This window comes from Botrytis porri (assembly GCF_014898465.1).
Source record: "Botrytis porri strain MUCL 3234 chromosome Unknown BPOR_010, whole genome shotgun sequence".
Lineage (NCBI taxonomy): Eukaryota > Fungi > Ascomycota > Leotiomycetes > Helotiales > Sclerotiniaceae > Botrytis > Botrytis porri.
In genome coordinates, this window is record NW_024066084.1 from 471832 (window position 1) to 490407 (window position 18576).

The following is an 18576-nucleotide window of genomic DNA, read 5'->3' on the forward strand; positions in this document are numbered from 1 at the left end:
TTATAGGCTATAATGATATTATAGGCCTCAGTGATTCAGCTGCAGTATACCGGGGGACACTAGGCACCCAAGGAAAGCCTCAGGCATGTATATAGTATTAGTTATAGAATACACTGAATCATAGGACATGGTTCCTAGGACAGTAGGGTCCTAAGAAGAATAAGCAATACAGGACACAGTAAGCAAGAGAGGTCTTGCTAGGATTAGTAAGCTCCCAAGGGATTAGCCCTAGGACAGGAAATAAGACAGGACGACAAGACTCACGGGACTAGTATCACGTGATGGACCATCCCATCAGTCCCACCGATTATTATCAATGGGATCAGTGGGATCCCACTACGCCCACTACTCTCAGTGAGTGGGATCGATGGGATCGCAGAGTGCAAAGGTCTATATAAGGGAAAGGGTTTCCTTACATGTAGAGCTTCGTGCTCAAGAACAATCATTAGTTTCATTACTATAGTTACGAGAATTGCAACCAGTTACAACCTTATTGAATTCCTACTTGAAGTCTAGTCTAAACCACCTCGAGAGATCTCTAGACACTTCCACGTGACCCTAGAGGCAGCTCCCGTAACAAGTCATTAGAGATTAAAGAGTGTGTAATTTGAATCTTGCTTTTCGATCTTCTGTAAATGTAGATTACCTGTTCAATTGAGATTAGAAGGTTATAGTCTTTAAGAAATTATTATAAAAGATTTATTGTCTGATTTATAAGGCCTAGTATATATAGTTTGTTTATAAATAGGTAAAAATTGATAGTGTCCTAATTGAAACAAAATTTATTGAACAAAATAAAATTCAATAATCGAAATAAGTAATACTAAGAATATATTTATTCAAGTAAGATATTAAATAAATTAAATAAATCTTTAAGAAACTTTATAAAATTGTTTGAAGTTTTAAAGAAACAGTTATTGAATATTTTATCAAAATAAGGTATTTTAGTATAAAGAATATGCTTATATACTTGATAATGTATATAAATTGAATTAATATATAGATTAATTATTTTGATATCGATATTACTATTTATTATTAATATTATTCAAACACTTAAAAGGTAATTAAAAGTAATACTAATTTAAAAAATGGAAGCAATTTTGAAGTTGAATTCAATTTCGTTTTTAAATTCATATTAAGTTTTGAGAAACAAACTAGTGATTTCTCTTTGTAATTATTAGAGATTGAAGAGTACATAATTTGAATCTTGCTTTTCGATCTATATGATAGCTTGCAATGATTTTGCGTTTATGAAATGTAACGTGAAGGCAAGTAAAGAATTTTCCAATAGGTATTGCTAGTAATCATTGAGATTTGTACCAAGATAAGCAATCAATATTAGTGAGTAGATTCACTTTACCGGATTGTTCAAAATAGGTCTAGCGTATGGTTTCGATGGATTCACAATGATATCTACATCTATATCCATATTGCCATGGTTCTCACATTTTACCATAGAAACGTAGTCACGTGCGGTTCTAATGATGCTGAGTACTCGGGGGTCATGAGCATTTCTCTTACAAAGAATTCACGAAGATCAACAAGAATCAGTGAAAGCCAATACACCACCTTCATAAAAACACATCGATTCTCGAATGTTATGTAACTGTAAGGTGAAGTATGCCCATAGCCATTACTTCATTGACTGTCCACGAGTTTCCGCATTTTGCTCCAAATTGAACATTGATCATCGTAGTTCAATAAAACCTCGAGGACTTATCAAAGACTTTCATGTGGTATGTCTCATATCACCTCAAAATGTTCTAAGGGTGCCCAAACAGCCAATCAAAAACATGTGGTCAAGATTCAAACGCTGCTATTTGCATATGTGAACATTCATTCGAAAGTAATAGTTCTGGAACTAAAGAGGAAGAGAAAAGGCTGAATATACAGTAATGTTTTCTAGGGCTAAAGAATATATGTGGATAAAACGCAAAGAAATACATCAACACGTCATAGTGCACAAGAAGTTTGGACTGACATCAATTGGACCAAATTAAATGTCAGGAGAGACCTGGCGCAACAAAAATCGTGAGTTTGATTGATAGATAAATGGGATTCCAAACATCACTCGCGAGTTCTGAGAATAGGGGCTTTATCTCTTTGTTAGAAAATTAAAAGGTCATGCGCCACTCTCATGGAGACGGATGAGTATCACAATACACGTGATGTGAAAGTTTGTAGTCGTTCAAAGGAAGAGATATAACGACGGTATATTGAGTCGAACCTCTACATAGAAGACTCCTTGATTCTACCATCATATCATCTCAACAGAAATCCTCTCACAAAACTTCCTATGACTACTCAAGTTCTCCTAAACTTATAACAGTCCTCGTCCTTTGTGTGGTTGTGGTATTCGCATTTGGTGGCAGGGATCCTTGGATCAGTGACTCTCGGATCTGTTGGTATTGCCACCTTGACATGTTTGAGAAGTGCAAGCATGAAGTCTGTAAAGATATCACTGTCGCTTTGCATTGCCTTGATGAAATGGTCATTGAGATTGAAACCCAAATCTTCTTGGGTGTGAAATCTCCAAACCAACACCTGGATAGCATATCGCCGAAGTGCTGACCCTTGTGGAGTGATCTGGTATGCCCTTGTAGCCCAGTCCATGCTAAAAGTTGCATTTTTAGCTTTACAACTCTGTCGATAGACATCCAGTGCACGATCCTCCAACTGAGTGAGACCAAGCTTTTCTGCTAACGCATAAAAGCACAGGAAGTTCCAGCTCTCCGGTCTGGCGCTGACTTCAACCTCGTAAAATCGAATGTGTCCAGAGTATACCCACTCGATAAGTATATCAAAAGACTCCGGAATGTCCTCCGGAAATCTTGCCGAATTCTCTTTTGCTTCTTTGAATCCACCATTAAACATTTTATCGAAATATGATATTTTGTTGCAGATAAAAGATTTATGGACTCGAAAAAGGGCTTCTCCGGGGCCTGCTATGAGGTCTACCATCTCTGTCTTGCTGGTAGAAGTTAGTTTGTATCATTCACATCCAATTTCTGGACTTATACTTAAGAAATATAAGAGCTGGTGATTTCTTAACCTCGACAGTCCTTTCGACGATCGAAGCTGCAGGTAGAGCTGAGAGCATGGTCGCGGGCGCATTTCCGATTTGTTTCCCACCGCTAGCCGCCAAAAACCCTCCAGCACTAGAACGTTGAGGCTTGAATCCCGACATGCTTCAAGATCGGGATCAAAAGTCTGGTGCAAAGCGTTTCAGAGTTGGCTCAAGCAGCAAAAGCTTCCCGTGTAATCAGTATGAATTTTTAAGATCAATACTGAGAAAACAGTGGCTTGAAGAACCACGGATCTCAGCGGTAATAGAACCTTCACGAAGATCGACCACTTGGGGTGAATGGTTTGAGATATTGCAAAAGGAGCAACATTTTCCAAGAGGTGAATTGAAAAACTTATCCTACGTGTAAATCAATCCTTTCGAGCAAGACAGAAAAGTGAATTATCCTAAGAAGTCTGACTAAAAGATGAGAGATGTTTGTAGTTACTAGTAAGTCACGGACTTTCGCTTCAGCCATCCGACTGTGCCCTAGCATCAAAAAAGTACATATTGGACTTGTAAGGCTGTTCATATTAGATGTAGATATATTTCTAATTTACATGCTAAATTTACTGCAGAGAAGTCACAGCACTTTCATTCACACAAATAGTCGAAGGAAGTAGAGGTTATGTTCTAGAATCTGCGTGATATTGGTAAATTAAAATCACAGTAACTCGAGTAGCAGAGCTTTCTAAACGAATGTGAACACTGATAAATCTTATGGATCAACTGTGGCTTTTCTCTTGTTATTTTTATCTGCTTCTGACTGCACTCCTTATCAGAGCGTGGGTGTGATATAAACAATTGCTCCCAAACCTCGGGTCTTCAGCCTTGATACCTTTACAGACTTGGTCTCTCAGAGCTTCCAGGAAGTCTTTGCACAAGACTTCATTTTTCATAGCCCTTGAAATCTCAGGAGTTTTCCATTTCTCCCGAAAGCTCTTCCTACTCAATACGTAAAGCAAGGAGTCTAGTGCATACAAGTGGTATTTTGATCCTTCTTGGGACATTGTATAAGCCAGAACCATCTTCTTAACCCCCATGAAAATCCCTAGTATGTTTGTAGGTTCGTATAGCGTCCATGATTTCGTCCATTACTTCGGCAAGACAAAACTTCTCACAAAGCACGTATAGATCGAACGTGTCCCCGCCCAGTCTTCCATTAACTTTGATATCCTCCTGAAGCGGACGCAAGCTTCCACGGTAGATCCATCCTATGAGCAAGTCAAATGACTCGACGGTACCCTCAGGAGAAATAGCTGAGTTATTGGCAGACTCGATCCAAGAGCCATCAAACATCTTATCAAAGTATTGAATTTTCTTCGGGAGAATGCCTTTGTGAACATGGATGAGCTTCTTGTCAGGCCCAACGAACAGATCCACCATCTCAGTGCCTGCAAAAATATTAAATTGTTTAGTATCAGAGAGTTCGTATCAGATCAAGAAGGAACTTTTACCCCATAAAAGAGACATCTTTCAGATTTTTTGAGCGATTCGCGGAAGCCTTGTTTGATCTAAAAAACAAGGGCTTGAAAATCTGAGTATGAATCTATCTCCACAATAGTTTATGCCTTTTGAAAAGCTGAGGTAGGTGAGCATAAACTTAGTGAATCTTTAATGGCAGAGCAAGCTACCGTTGTGAAATTGAGTTATTCTTTGAAGCCATATTTGATTACGTGAAATCGACGCGTAAGACCGTTCGGAATTGCCTATAGGTGGATACTTCAAAGATTTCTTGGTGATTAATAAATCGTGAATAAAGGTGACTTATTTATGTTGAGGAGCTGACTTCCTAGAAGACGCCTGGGAAGCTCGCAAGGCTACTGCTGTCGTATTCACTTCCAAGTTTCCAACACTTTATGGATGAATTTAATTTGAGTGAAGCTATTAAAAAAATCAAAATACATGAGACGAAAGCATGATTCAATTGCGAAAGATCCTGATCCTATCTATGCACATTTTTTGTACTCAGATAATGTATCGCGCCCACAACCGTCTAAGATCAGTTGGAATAGTGAAAGGATTAAGTACTCATGATCATTGACGTACATTAGATTAGATATGATAGCTGTCTATACGCGCTTGATGTGGGCTCAGAAATTTCTAATGTAAGATGACATGGTGCCATATCTGCTTTTGCTCGCCATCGTCCCCCTAAAGCAAAATTGAATTCCCAGCAACGCGAAAGGAACCTATATTACCGAGCATCGTATAGATTCGAGGTGGAGAGTATCGTCATTCTTTCAGAAGCAAATTGAAACAAGCGACCGGGACGATTATAGCATATTCAATAAAAACGGAACACTCTGGGACCCATCACATTGCCACTCGCATTATGTTCTCTTCCTGCTACTTCCAAGTAACTCTCCAGGATTTCCTCATTCTTAGCTAAGAGCTTTGTGAGAGCGGCCACATCAACATCAGATAATGGAATTGGTTCGCCGTGACAATCGATCGAACACCCACGCCCGTTAGCTGGCGATTTTAATGACTGGAATCGAAGCATACGGGTAGCATACTGGCGGGGGTAGTGATTTGCTTGCTGTCTTCTTAAAAATGTACCGGAACTCCTCAGCTACGTAGTAATTTTCAATTGAATCATCGTTTTCTCGCCATGTGTCCATAACGTAATTTTTTAGATTTCCCAAGCAGAGCTTGTCCGCCAAACCCCAGAGATGCAATGTCTTGCGGAAATCTTGACCCCTAAGTGACCGGATATTATCGTTTGTGACCCAGCACATTAACATGTCAAACGCTTCACGATCATCTTCTCAGAGTACCGCCGCATTTTCATTCGCCTCTTTGTAGTTTCCGTTGAACATTCTATCGAAAAATTCAACCTTGCTGCACAATAAGTCTTTGTAAACCTATATTGCTTATTAGTTATTCGGTTGACGTAGATCCTGAGCGATATAAAATCTAAGAAACAATTTTTACTTCATATAAACCTATACAAAACAACATTTTTTCTTCCCCAATATAAATATTCAACATCTGCGTACCGTTCTTTCCGAGAAATGAGTGTCGTGTACCCGCTATTCTCCCAGCCAAAGTTGAAGTTGAAGTTCCTGTTCTGGACTGCCCTAAAACATCCGGAGATTTATGATATGCTGGAGTTTTCTGAATTACATCTCTCGTGACATCTGCGATGATGACTTTCTACTCAATGTCATCCTCCTCTGGAGAATCTGATAAAACCACCACTCCTAAGTCGGTTTGACTCGCCTTTCTCTTCCTTGATTGACCAACCATATCTTGCCCAGAGTTGATATCTCCAGAAGAGATGAGAACGGTTTGAGCTTAAAAGATAACAACAGACGAAAAGTCGTTTAAGACAAGTTCAAAAACAAAAATGAAGGGTTTGGTGAACGTTTGAGACAGACGTAAGTGTTTTGGAAGGTACAAGTTGCGCCAAAATTCAACGCGACAAGTATTGATGAAGAAAGAGAGACATTGAAGTGAGTTGATTATGTAATTTTGACTGACCAAAGCATTTTCGGGTGACGCAGCAGTACATGAAACTTTATAACCTATACAACCTGTAATAGAGTGATGTTTACTGAAAGCTGGAGTACCAAACGCTGAAGTATCTATTGGTGTGCTCTGTCACTCAAGAGAGTTTGATTCTTTAACTTATAATTGTGTGAAACATAAATTGCCCTTATTATTCTCAATTCTTGACGCTCCTCTCAATTCTAACATCACTCTGAGCATGGACGAGATGCCACCAAGATCCGGTTTCAAACATTTTAGAGAAAAAGCCGGTATATGATAGTCAGCTAGAAGCAAAAGAAGCAAAAGAAGCAAAAGAATGTAAGTAAATCTTAAAAGAAGCATACTTTAAGAAATTTATTCAATTTGGAAACAAAAACTATCTGCAGAAATGCAACAGGGGTTTCTAAACCGTTGCAACTCCGTATGCTTGTAGAAGCATAGATGGAATATCTTCATGAAACATGTAACTATCATCCCCCATCAAAGGTATCAGAAACCCACTTCATATTACACCAAGAATTTCCAAGTTGCGGATATTGATCTTAGATCACTCCATACCGTCGAATTCTCTCGAAATATCTACAAACTGTACAGTTTACCTAAAATTATCCTGCCAGTGAATCCTCAACGCCGCAAGTTCAATTATGATCTAGACCGCATTAGGACTCTTAATCCAATTAGGACAATCCTCATATGAAAAATGCTGATGCAATTCGCATAAATTCCATTTTCGTGGATCAAGAGGATGCTGACGAGTTCCACGAACTGCGATTTGGCTTCTGCAGTAGTCGATATAGTCTACACCAGCATCTTCAGAGCGAGAGAGGAGATTCCAAAGCTCGGTGCTGGAAACTTTAGGGATGCCTGTGTCTTGGTTGCATTCATCAGAGGTCAAGAGCCAGCTTAATTTTGTGTTATTGTGTGTTCAAGGATTGAGGGAAGGGGAGAGGAAGATGTTATGGGAACGTACTAAAAGACTGCAATATAAAGCTTTCTCAAAGGATTACCTTGCTCCGTTTGCGAGTAAACAGTATGCAAGTCCCGAATATCCGGTAAGATAACCGCTTCTTCACTACTGCCCCAAAACTCTTTCGTAGCCGAATCCATAAGCTTATCGCACAATAGAGGGAGGTTAAAATCACTCGCCATAATATACGTACGTACGAAATGGTAATTGGAAAGACCTTCAGCTCGTCCTGGTTTATGTAATTCAAGCGGCATGATTGTACCCTGAGTAAGACATTGAATGATAACTCTGGAAGATGAAGCCATGTATCCGCGGATATAGACGTATTTGGAGTAAGGCTTGCGAAATTTTCGAAAGAGAGGTACGAGCTCGAGTATGGCTCTAAAAACGGTTTCTGGGAAGTAGAATGTTGCGTAATCGTCTAGTTGACCGCCGAGACCACAACTAATCATGTAATTCTTTCTGTGAAATTGTTAGATGTGAGGAATGATGATAGTGGGAAAGATCACTTACTCCTCGGGTTCCTCGAACTTCTCGCGACTACGCTTGTTGCTGTTCTGAGATGGGACCCAGGATGGACCTTTAGATTGTTTTAATGCCATTGTTGTTTTTGTAGCTGGCTTTTTATCCTCGTCCACAGAATCGATAGTATGACTTGTATTATGAGTAAGAGGAGAGATAGATGGTGTGGCTAAAGTAGCAGCTGCCTGCTTATCGTGAGCCTTTACGGACTTTTTTGTAGGATTTGCAATGGAAGAAGATGATCTAGAGATCGCTTGTCTCTCTAGTACTGAAGGTGGGAGCTCTTTTGAAAGTCGTGGGGCCTTTTTGCAAAGTTTTGTCTTCTTTTTGAGTGAGAAAGAAGAAAAGGGACGGGTGGGAAATATCGCTATGCGTTCCAAAGATTCACTTGGGATCGGTTCCGTATCCAGCTTTGGATAAATTGATCGATACTTTCCGACTGTGTTAGCAGTTGCTGATGTTGTGGCCGTAGTATTAATTAGAGACGCGGCACCTGTTCCGGTAGTAGCCATGGGTTGTTTAAGAAGCGGCCGAAGGGATCTTTGAGCCGAATTGGATGGTTCTTTAACATCAGGTTGTTTTGAAACTCGAGTTCTTAATGAAGGTTTGCGATCCTTGTCAGGAGAAGCAATATTTTGGGTAGAAGACATGGCTGGTGGTAGTAATTCCAATTTAAAAGCTGTGTTCAATTTGAAGAAGTATCAAGGGTGTGGCTGTCAACATAACCTATCGAATTTATCAGAGTCAGGAATACAAGATGTTGAAAATTTGGATTGAGAAATCTGACAAGCCTTGCTAATTTTATTTGAGAGAGCTTGAGCAAATTAGATTTTTAAGCGAGAATCTATGGTCTTATTTCGTCAATCATGTGAGCGACAATTCACTTTTTTTTCTTCATGTTAGTAGTAAGAAAATGATGAATACTTCCTTCGAGTATCGATTCAATTGATATATACCTACCTAGGCATACAAAAAAGCACTTAGCAAAAGGTGCTGTAGTATGATATTCTATATTTCTTTCTACTCACCACTCTAGAAAATTAACATTTTGTAATATTACTAGTTTAGCACCCTCGCTCATCCAGTACAGCTACCTAGCTATAACATACAACTTGAGATCATTCACTGTACTTTGGATGAATCCTACTAACTTGAGGGAATTTGTATTGAAATATACTCTTGTATTAATAACTATCACTGTAATACTCCTTGAAGGGAGGAGGGGAAATCGATCTCCAATAAAAGAGGTTTGGGAAGCTTCATCTATACGCTAGTAAAGAATGCAATCAATCAAGACTAAAAAGAAAATACCAACAGAAGAGTCGTATTAAATCACTATTGAAAAGAATGACATCTTTGGGACAGTTGCATTTTGATTTGAAGAAATCAAGTCACATCAATTTCAACTAGAGATAAATTGCTGATTATCAAAAGAACAATTTTATGAACAAACTTTGATAAACTACATACTTGAACAAACGAGACCAAATTTCATTGCAATAACGGAATATACCTCATCCATAACCGAATCACAAAGCATCAAAATCATCACCGCTACTCCCTCTACTTCCCAATCAACGGACCCTCAAAAACCCCCTCAAACGCCTCCGCCAACCAAGCCTTCCTATCCCCCGGCATACTCAGCTCTCCCTTCCCAGGCCAACCCTCTATCCAGCCCGCCATTCCATCCGCCTCCCTAACACACTCTTTCCAATCCCCCTCCTCCACATTCTCACCCTCCTCCACCATAACTACCACCGCACTTTCCCAATCCCTAAACCCCTCTTCCAATAACGTCCTACTCCCATTCTTCAACCACCTCCTCTCAATCCTCAACTTCATAGTTTTCTTCCCCCCCACCTTCGCCCTCTGTACGATCGCCGAAAGATGTCGTTTCAACTGCGACACATTCCACACTACCGGAATATCATGACAGGCCAAATAATGCGGCGGTGTCGCATCCGGCAAATAATGTTTCGCAGAAGTGAAAATCATAAGATTGAGACTGATTTTTCTGCGAGCAGGAGCCTTGGCAGCATAAGCGTGCATCCAAGCTATAGAATCAGGGGCCAACTCGTAGTCAGCCGGAACAGGAGAATGAACAGATGGAGATGGAGGATTGGAAGCTATATCTGCAGCAGGTCTTACTTGCAAATGTGTAGGACCTCTGGGAGTCAACCAGGACAGATCGGGAAAATTTAATCTGTTGGCGATGTTTTGGAAAAGTCCACCTCCTGCAGCCCTATTTGCAAGTGCAGCTGCTGCAGCTAACTCTTCGACTCTTTTATCCTTCTCTTTCTTTTCACGTTCCTTTCTCTTCTTTCTGAGATCAGGATCTTTTGTTTCTGACCCGAGAGTTTCTACTCTTACTGATCTTTCACTCTTTTTTTCCTTCCGCTTCTTCGCTATACGTTCGCGGGCCAGTCGATCTTCCTCCACTTTTTTCAAACGTGTAGTCTCTTCGAGATCTTTCTGCTTAAGATCCTTTTCTTCTTGCGACACTCGATCTCTCTTCTCTTTCTCTAGACGTTCATTTTTTTCACGTTCTTCCCGATCACGTTTTTCTCTTTCCATTCGATCTTTCTCCTTCTGCTGCTGATATTTCTCACGTTGAAGCTCGTTGTACAGACGATTCATTTCTTCTTCTGCTAATCGATTTTTCTCCGCTTGCTCCACACGTTCCATTTCTTCGCGCTCTTTCCGCTTCTGCTCACGCAGACCTTCCGCTAATTGCCTTCTCTCCTCCTCAATCCAAAGTTGTTCCTTTTCCGCCTTATCTTTAGTCTCTTTAGCCTTACGTTCTTCTGCAAGTTGGTCCTTTTGCCGTTGGATTTCGACCTCCTCATCTCGTGCTTTTTTGTCCCGTCTTTTCTTCTCATCTTCTATCGTTGCACGTTTTCTCTCAGCTTCTGCTTTTTGCTCCGCAGTCGGCGCTGGTCTATTTTTTAATTCATCTGCTCTCTCCTGAGCTAAGCGGTCACGTTCTCTCGTTTCACGTTCTCTCGTTTCACGTTCTCTCGTTTCACGTTCTCTCGTTTCACGTTCTCTCGTTTCGCGTTCTCTCGTTTCACGTTCTCGTTCCTCGCGTGCTAAGCGCTCGGCTTTGTCTCTGGCTGCGTAGTCTACCGTCGGTTTATCTTTTGCCGCCTCCGCCTCCAATTTCTTTTTCGCCTCCGTCTCCGCCTCCCTTTTCTTTCTTACCTCCGCTTCCAATTTCTTTTTCGCTTCCGCTTCTTCATTTCGTACTCTGGCAGCCTCGAGATCTTTTCGCTCCATTTCTCTTCTGCGGGCGGCTTCCTCTCTATTATCCTTCTCAATGAGTGCTTTTTTGGCAGAGTCAGTCTCAGCAGGTGGATTTTCCTCAGGCTTGTCCTTGTCCTTTGCCGTACCTTCCTCAGGCTTGTCTTTGTCCTTTGCCGTACCTTCCTCAGGCTTGTCCTTGCCCTTACCCGTATTCTCTTTCCGCGCACGTCCTTCCTCTTCAAGTTTGCGTTTGATCTCTTTTATATAATCATCAAGATCCTTGTTTTCCTGCTTTGGCTTCGCTTCACCTGCTGGTTTGGAAAGATCGACTCCTCCAGCTTTTGCCAGGAGATCATTTTTTATCTTGGCCAAGATATCTCCAGCAAAACCTGTTGGGGAATCTGGCTTCTTCTTCTCCTCCTTGTCTTTCAAATCTTTAGCCATCTTGTCCCTTGCAATTTTATCCGCTTTCGCTTTCTCTTCTCTCTCCTTATTGATCTGATCTCTGACCGCCATTTCCATTTTCTCTCTCTCTTTCCTCTCTTCCTCGGCTTTATTCCCTTTGGCAATTTCATTTCTTTTTCTCTCCTCCTCCTTTGCCTTTTCTTCAGCTTCGGCCTTACCTCTCGCTGTCTCCGCATCCTCCAATTCTTGTTTCCTGAGTCTTTCAGCTTCTTCCCAGGCAGCCGCCTCTTCACGATCTTTCTTCTCTCTGGCCATTTTCCTTTGCTTGCGCTCCTTTTCCTCAAGAGCCTTTAGCTCCTCTTTGGGCATCTCCAGTCTAGCAACAATTTTTTCTAATCTTTTCTTCGCGGCTTGAATCCGCTTTTGACTTTTTTCCTCTTCGGCTGGGTCAATCGGACCGGAATCCATCACCGTCTTTTCTTTTTCCAACAACAACTCTGGATCAATAGGTTCGCCTTCTCCTGTCCTGACTACCTCCTCGTTATGTCTTACCATCGCCATATATTCCAAGAAATCTGCAACCTCACGATCCGTTTCAAAAGTGAGACTTGTTCTTTGTTCTTGAATCGGCGAAAGAGAGTTTTCAGCTCTAAAGGGCGAACCAGGACGTGGTTCAGGAAGTGGTATCTTCTCTTCTTCCTCGGTTGAATTTGTTCGAGGTTCTGTTTCCGCGGAATCTCTCGGAGCCAAAGATACATTAACGGCTGCAGCTGCCTCAGCTTCTCCAATGTCTCCAGCTGCTTTAGGCGCTGTGCGGACATTGAGTAGACCTTTTCTTCCTGAATCCTTTTCGCCTTGTGTAGCTGGTTCAGGTATATAAACTCCCCTACCTATAAGAGCTGCCAAAAGTCCAGAAATATCCGTCCGTTTTCTTTGCCCTGCCACCGGTGGTACGTTTGGCGGATCACATACCCCCTCAATATCCTCAAGCTTCTTACCCATTTCCACATCCTCAACCTTGTTCTTTGCTACCTTTGCCGCTAGAGTGTCCGTAAAGTGACGTTTCTTTGCCTCCTCTTCTTCCTTATTTGGTTTATCAAGTTGACGTAATTTCAATAGCTTTTTCTCAGCTTCAGCTTCCGATTTCAGCCAAGCATCTTGTCGATCGGCTTTCACCTCATCCGCTTGTTGTTTCCACAGGTCCGTCAATTCCTTGTTTCTTTGGAGTAATATGGCTCGACGAATATCTTGGAAAGCTTCCCAATATGTGTCTCTCTCTTGCGAATCGGAGAATGTACCAATATGATCAAAAAGATCTTCAAGTTCTTCAGGCGCATCTTCTTTTTCCCATTTATCTCTCAGAAGTTGTTCGGCGAAAGACTCTCGAAGTACCATAGGTGATGGTTGTTGTGCAGGTGCCGCGAAGTGATGTCCAGCCTGTATATCTAGCGCCGCTCGCTCGGCAGGCATCATATCAAACGCCTTTCTCCAAACGGAATCGGGACGCAAATGCATCTGGAGTTTTACTTGTTCGACCTTTTCATCAACTTCGATTTCGCGATCCATTTCTTGAAGTACTTCCTCCAATATGCGTTTCACCAAAACATTTGTTTCTAACTTCACATTATTTCTGAAAGCATTCCGATTTTGCCGTTTTTCTTCCAACCTGATAGCTTCTTTGATACTAAGCGTGCACTGGATGATGACGTTTTCCAACTGGGGTAGTTTGCTCTGCTCGGTTCCAATTTTGAGCTGGCGACTCGCTGCACTTCTCTGTTGAAAAAGCCATGCCAGATGTTTTTCGCGTGCATCATATAGATCATTTTGTGCCCACGCTTCGAGTTCTTGAGCTGCGGTTTTACCTTCGGAGCTTCTACCACGGTCCACCCATTCCTGGAACTTTTCTTCGACAGTCGGTGGATCTGCAGGCTCGGCAGCCCATCTACGATACTTTTCTTTTCGGCCTGGAGAAGTCTACTTAGGTCAGCACGTGTAATTGCGAAGCGTGTGCTAGATTTACTTACATTCGAACCATGCGGTAAAGGCTTTGGAACCGGGTGTCTTGGAGGAGATGCACTATATAAGCTGCCGTCATCATCTGCTACAGGCTCCACGGCAGACCGTTTTCCCTTATCCGAATCTACCTTCCCAGTCTCCAAATCCTCACCATCTCCAGGTGAAACAGTCTTCTTTTGACTTTCGGGATTTTCCGTCTCTTTACTACCCATCGAATTTCTTTCAGCAATAGGGGAGAGATTAAGATTTCCTCGCGGTCTCCGTTGTTGTCCACCTCGCCCGCTCGATCTACCACCTTGCGAAGGGTAAGCTTCTTCTTCCCTACCCAAAGGTTTCGTTGCTTGCAAAGTATCGAGGGGTTTCATTGCTGGCACAGAAACCGTGGAGCCCCGAGCCCTTTGGGCCCGACGCTCCGCTCTCGTTTCCCGAATACCAGTCTGAACCCGAGTCGATACCACAGCTTGTATTCTAGCCATATCATAAGAGCCATCTGGATTCTTGAACTGTGAAATGTCCAATACCTGTGGCTTTGGTTTTGCAGGAGGAGTGATCTTGAATTTCAGATCCTTATCAGCCTCCGCAGGTTTGGGACTCGGCTGTCCTGTACCCTCAGCCGGTCTCCCAATGCCAGACAAATCATTCTCACCATCTCCCGTTCCCGGTAATGCAGGACCACCTCTACCACCAAGACCACCAGCAAAATCTTGCGAACGCATTGCAGGCCGTTCACCAGAATCTTGAATTGTTCCCGAAAGATCAGCCGCGTCGCGACTGCTGAAACTACGTCCAACCTCTGTTTTGCCACTTAGAATTTGCGTCCTCCCTTCTGATAAAGTCAACGAGCCTGGTATTGAGTGCGGTGAATCTTGTCTGCGGCGTCCAGTTATATCGGTCATGTTATACCCAATTATTATTGTACTTGAAAACGTTACGTGTGCGATACAAACTTTTCGAGAAGGCGATCGATTGCAGCAACGATTATTTGCCGTTTAGACATAGATTGAATAGCTGGCTTTATGCATAGCGGCCCCTTTGTTGAGTTCTAAATTGATCCGGCCACTAAAATCGTAGTCGTGATTGATTGTTCTGTTTCCCGTATATCAAATCGTACTTACAAAGAAATGTCTTACGAACCGGAATCGGTCACACGCCTTTGATCGTCCTTTTCAAATAGCCATAGCAGCCATAATCCAACAATGTAGCTTTATTCAATGCCAAGGGTATCATCAATGCAATTGTAAAACTGTGTGAGAGAAAGCCATTGACATTCGCTAGGCATGTCCATAGAAAATAGATGCGAGCAAGTAGGATCAGGATGGGGGCTCTGACCCCATCAGGCAGGGAGGTAATCTAGGAATCTGGACTATAACCGACGGCTCAAATTGTCGCGGCTCCACTCTCTCAACGTTATAAAGAAGACGCACTCGATTCACAGCTTTTCTTGCCTCTCGCCCCTGCTCGAAAGCACGCATTGTCGTTTCTTGACCCAAAAGCTCATGATCATACCACCATCGCCAATCAAGATCATCGAGATGATCAATGAAGAATGCACCGGCACCTTGCGTAACGTTTCCCGTCTGGAAGTTGTTCCTCGCTGTATTGAAATGTATACCATCAAGCCATGTTTTGTTTCCACTTAAAATTAAAGGTGCCGAACCAAATTTAACAATTTCTCCTCTAGAATTGGAATTATCCGTCCCTTTATTGTAGAAGATAACAAATTCGTCAATCAGATGACTCCAGGGAAGTGTACGCATCACTTCCGTCGATTGATGTGCGCTTAATCTATAGTTTTCTACTATCCTTAAACTTTCAATGTCTGCTATATTCCAGCCCAAATTTTTCAGGCCATTTTTCAGACATATTTTGCGTACTTTGTTGGCAGCCAGAGATAATCCTGGGCCATACCAGCCTCGTTCACGAGCCATCAAATCAATCATTGAGCTGAAACACAATCTATCTGTCTTCCAATTGATATAGAACTGAGATCCCTTTAGTGCACCGCTATATCTTGGACATGAAAAGTCTACAAGGCTATAATATTTGAGGGCTTCGGCCCTAAACTCTTTGTTAACATGTAGGACCGGTGGAGGTTTAGTGTAGGTAATCAGTGAACCTGCAGCGTAAGCAGTCACCGACTCAGGTCCTCCCAAGGTCGCGACAATTTCGAGTGTACGCAATGATACATCGATATTTCGTTGCTCGAAACAAGCCGACTTCATAATAGGACAACGAAGCTCGATGGGCAGATCTTCAAAATATGTAGATGTGCTCGAGGTCGCCATGGTTCATGTGATGTAGTGTGAGCACAACGAACGGTGTTTGAAATAGAATGACAGCGGAAGCTCTAGAATGGTAATTGATTAAAAGTCGGATGATAAGATCTGCTTCGAGGATGAGAATCTCAATGCTTTGAAAAGGTGTCAAGGAAGCTGTCGAGGAAGAGGTCAGTAGAGATAATGAGGAAGATATAATAAGAATTAATAGAGAATCCTAGACGAATTTTTTCAATCAGCAATAAGAGAAGCTACAGGGAGTGCCTTGAAAGTATTACTCTTGTAAACTCGACCAGTGATACTAGCTAAGGAACTAGGTATAAATTCCAGAGAATGATCATCCTGCTGTTCAACTAGCATGAAGCAATCGAAAACTCAGCGTTTACATAAGCTGAGCTTAGTATCCGATTGGACAGTCAGCTTTGTACCAAATGAACCATTACCTCTAAACTACCTCTAGACTCGCGTCTAGCTGCCACAAGTTCAGGTTTTGACGTCGCTACTTACATCATGGAAAGGACACCTCTCATTTCCAAAACAAGGCAGGTTAGGTGAATACTTGGTTGATCTCCCATAATATTCTGGTATCGTATCGTCGAGCATGAATTTTCCACCCACTGTCCCACCAGGTGGATGACGAACCATTCAAAAAAGACTTCCTCCCACTTGGGGTATGGAGGTGTTGTACGACCAGGAGATAGTGGTCAGAGTGGGAGGGGAGGTGAAGGAACCTTACAATGGATTTAATAACACCAGGTGCCTCAGGACCACACGATGTATCAATCAGTATTAGAATAGGGTATGCGCTCAATTCGTCTCAACTACAGTAAACGAAACGAAACCAAGACAGGGTAGTGGAGGTAGGTGTAACATGTGAGTCGGCGAACGAAGAGAATTGCAAGCATTGACCACCCATCTATCATTCAATCATACCACGTTCTGCCAACAATTCGATCGTTCCGTCAGCCATTCATACTATACATTTCATTCTTCCAATCCTTCCAACCATCTACCATCTACCAACTCCAATACCAACAACCTAATAATAGTAGTTCTCATCGTTCGTCCTTCCTCTCATGTATTGAGGCTCGCTTCCCCTTACGTAGATATCCTCGTACAAAATTTGTGGGGTAGCGTCTGGGAAAGGCATCTCTTCGGCCTCCTTAACCTCCGCATCGACCTTTGCTCTTGCCTCCTTGTCGATTGTCTTCAACTCATCCTCGGTTGTAACGTTCCATTCAATCAACTTTTGTTTCAGACCAGCGATTGGATCTTGGGTGCTACGCATACGTTGAATTTCCTCACGAGTACGGTATGTGGTTCCTGGATCGGACATGGAGTGTCCTCCATAACGGTATGTGACATATTCGAGGACCAATGGACCGTTGCCAGCGTTGGCGTATTCCTTAGCGTGCTTAACAGCAGCCTTGACAGCGAGAGCATCCATTCCGTTGACCTTAAGACCAGGAATGTATTGACCACGCTTGTAGTAATCGGTAAGAGCAGAGGATCTGTTGGCTGCGGTACCCATACCATACTTGTTGTCTGAAACGATCAGTATACACTCAGCCTCATAGTCAGATTAGATACTTACTCTCACAGCCGAAGAGAACTGGCAATTTCCATAATTTAGCCATGTTGAAAGCCTCGAAGACTTGACCTTGGTTACTGGCACCATCACCGTACAAAGCAACAGATACATTCTTGTTGCCATTGTATTGATGAGCAAAAGCCAAGCCGGCACCAACTGGAACTTGAGCACCGACAATACCATTTCCACCATAGAAGCCCTTGGTGAACATGTGCATGGAACCACCCTTTCCGTAGGCGATACCCTCACGACGACCTAACAATTCACCGATGATAGATTTTACAGAAGCACCGCGCATAAGAGCGAAACCGTGACATCTGTAGGCAGTAATGATGTCGTCTTCCTTAGTAAGAGAGTGTTCGATACCGACGGCGACAGCTTCTTGACCAGTTGACAAATGGCAGAAACCACGAATTTTCTTCTCCTTGTAGAGTCTATCGGCTGCCATTTCCATACGACTAAATTTTCCCATCAGCGGAAAGTTCGGTCGTGATACCAAATCATATTCTTACCGCATAGAAACCATATCGATATACATCTGCTTCAACTCTTTCTTGGTGGTCTCCATGGTGTAGGATGGAGGATCGAGCTCGTAGGTCTCGAAAGACTCGTCCGACAATTGTAATGTGAATGGTTTATCATCTTCCTATACTCCGAGGGGATCATCAATATACACATTTCATGTATGCAATAGTCAATTGGGATAGCTCAACAGGAAATCTTACCTGAGGGACAGCATCTTTATCGGCGTGCGCGGAGGCGGCGTCTGTGGTGACCGTTCTCTTTACGAGAGCAGCTCTGGAAATGGCATTTCTGCGCAGAGGTGCGGCAGATCGTGCCTTCAATGCTCTCGAGAACATGGTTGTGGTGGTAGAGAATGTGTTGTAGGGAGTGAGGGAGGCGGTAGATAACTCGTGGAAATTTCTCAGCAGCTGCCAAACAAAAGATGTTGATGGTTGGGATGCTTCGATTAGAGTAGTCCCATTTTGGTTTA

General features: G+C 42.5%; 6 protein-coding genes across 6 annotated transcripts; all 6 read right to left on the minus strand.

Moving 5' to 3' along the window:
* Nucleotides 1-2307: 2307 nt before the first annotated feature.
* Nucleotides 2308-3190, minus strand: EAF01_007605 (uncharacterized protein; the record flags this gene model as incomplete). The annotated part of the gene is made up of 2 exons (XM_038915861.1): nucleotides 2308-2974; nucleotides 3024-3190. 2 exons carry the CDS (start codon nucleotides 3188-3190, stop codon nucleotides 2308-2310), a joined length of 834 nt encoding a protein of 277 aa, XP_038768332.1.
* Nucleotides 3191-4099: 909 nt separating this feature from the next.
* EAF01_007606 (uncharacterized protein) lies at nucleotides 4100-4540 on the minus strand (the record flags this gene model as incomplete). The annotated part of the gene is made up of 2 exons (XM_038915862.1): nucleotides 4100-4461; nucleotides 4525-4540. 2 exons carry the CDS (start codon nucleotides 4538-4540, stop codon nucleotides 4100-4102), a joined length of 378 nt encoding a protein of 125 aa, XP_038768333.1.
* A 2671-nt stretch (nucleotides 4541-7211) lies between these two features.
* Nucleotides 7212-8701, minus strand: EAF01_007607 (uncharacterized protein; the record flags this gene model as incomplete). The annotated part of the gene is made up of 3 exons (XM_038915863.1): nucleotides 7212-7464; nucleotides 7533-7991; nucleotides 8043-8701. 3 exons carry the CDS (start codon nucleotides 8699-8701, stop codon nucleotides 7212-7214), a joined length of 1371 nt encoding a protein of 456 aa, XP_038768334.1.
* Nucleotides 8702-9614: 913 nt separating this feature from the next.
* On the minus strand, nucleotides 9615-14611 carry EAF01_007608 (uncharacterized protein; the record flags this gene model as incomplete). Its single annotated transcript, XM_038915864.1, has 2 exons — nucleotides 9615-13673; nucleotides 13724-14611. 2 exons carry the CDS (start codon nucleotides 14609-14611, stop codon nucleotides 9615-9617), a joined length of 4947 nt encoding a protein of 1648 aa, XP_038768335.1.
* Nucleotides 14612-15025: 414 nt separating this feature from the next.
* On the minus strand, nucleotides 15026-16000 carry EAF01_007609 (uncharacterized protein; the record flags this gene model as incomplete). Its single annotated transcript, XM_038915865.1, has 1 exon — nucleotides 15026-16000. The coding sequence occupies one exon, from the start codon at nucleotides 15998-16000 to the stop codon at nucleotides 15026-15028; it is 975 nt and encodes a 324-aa protein (XP_038768336.1).
* A 699-nt stretch (nucleotides 16001-16699) lies between these two features.
* Nucleotides 16700-18442, minus strand: EAF01_007610 (uncharacterized protein; the record flags this gene model as incomplete). Its single annotated transcript, XM_038915866.1, has 4 exons — nucleotides 16700-17536; nucleotides 17586-18040; nucleotides 18095-18228; nucleotides 18308-18442. The coding sequence occupies 4 exons, from the start codon at nucleotides 18440-18442 to the stop codon at nucleotides 17031-17033; spliced, it is 1230 nt and encodes a 409-aa protein (XP_038768337.1). The 3' UTR covers nucleotides 16700-17030.
* Nucleotides 18443-18576: the final 134 nt, after the last annotated feature.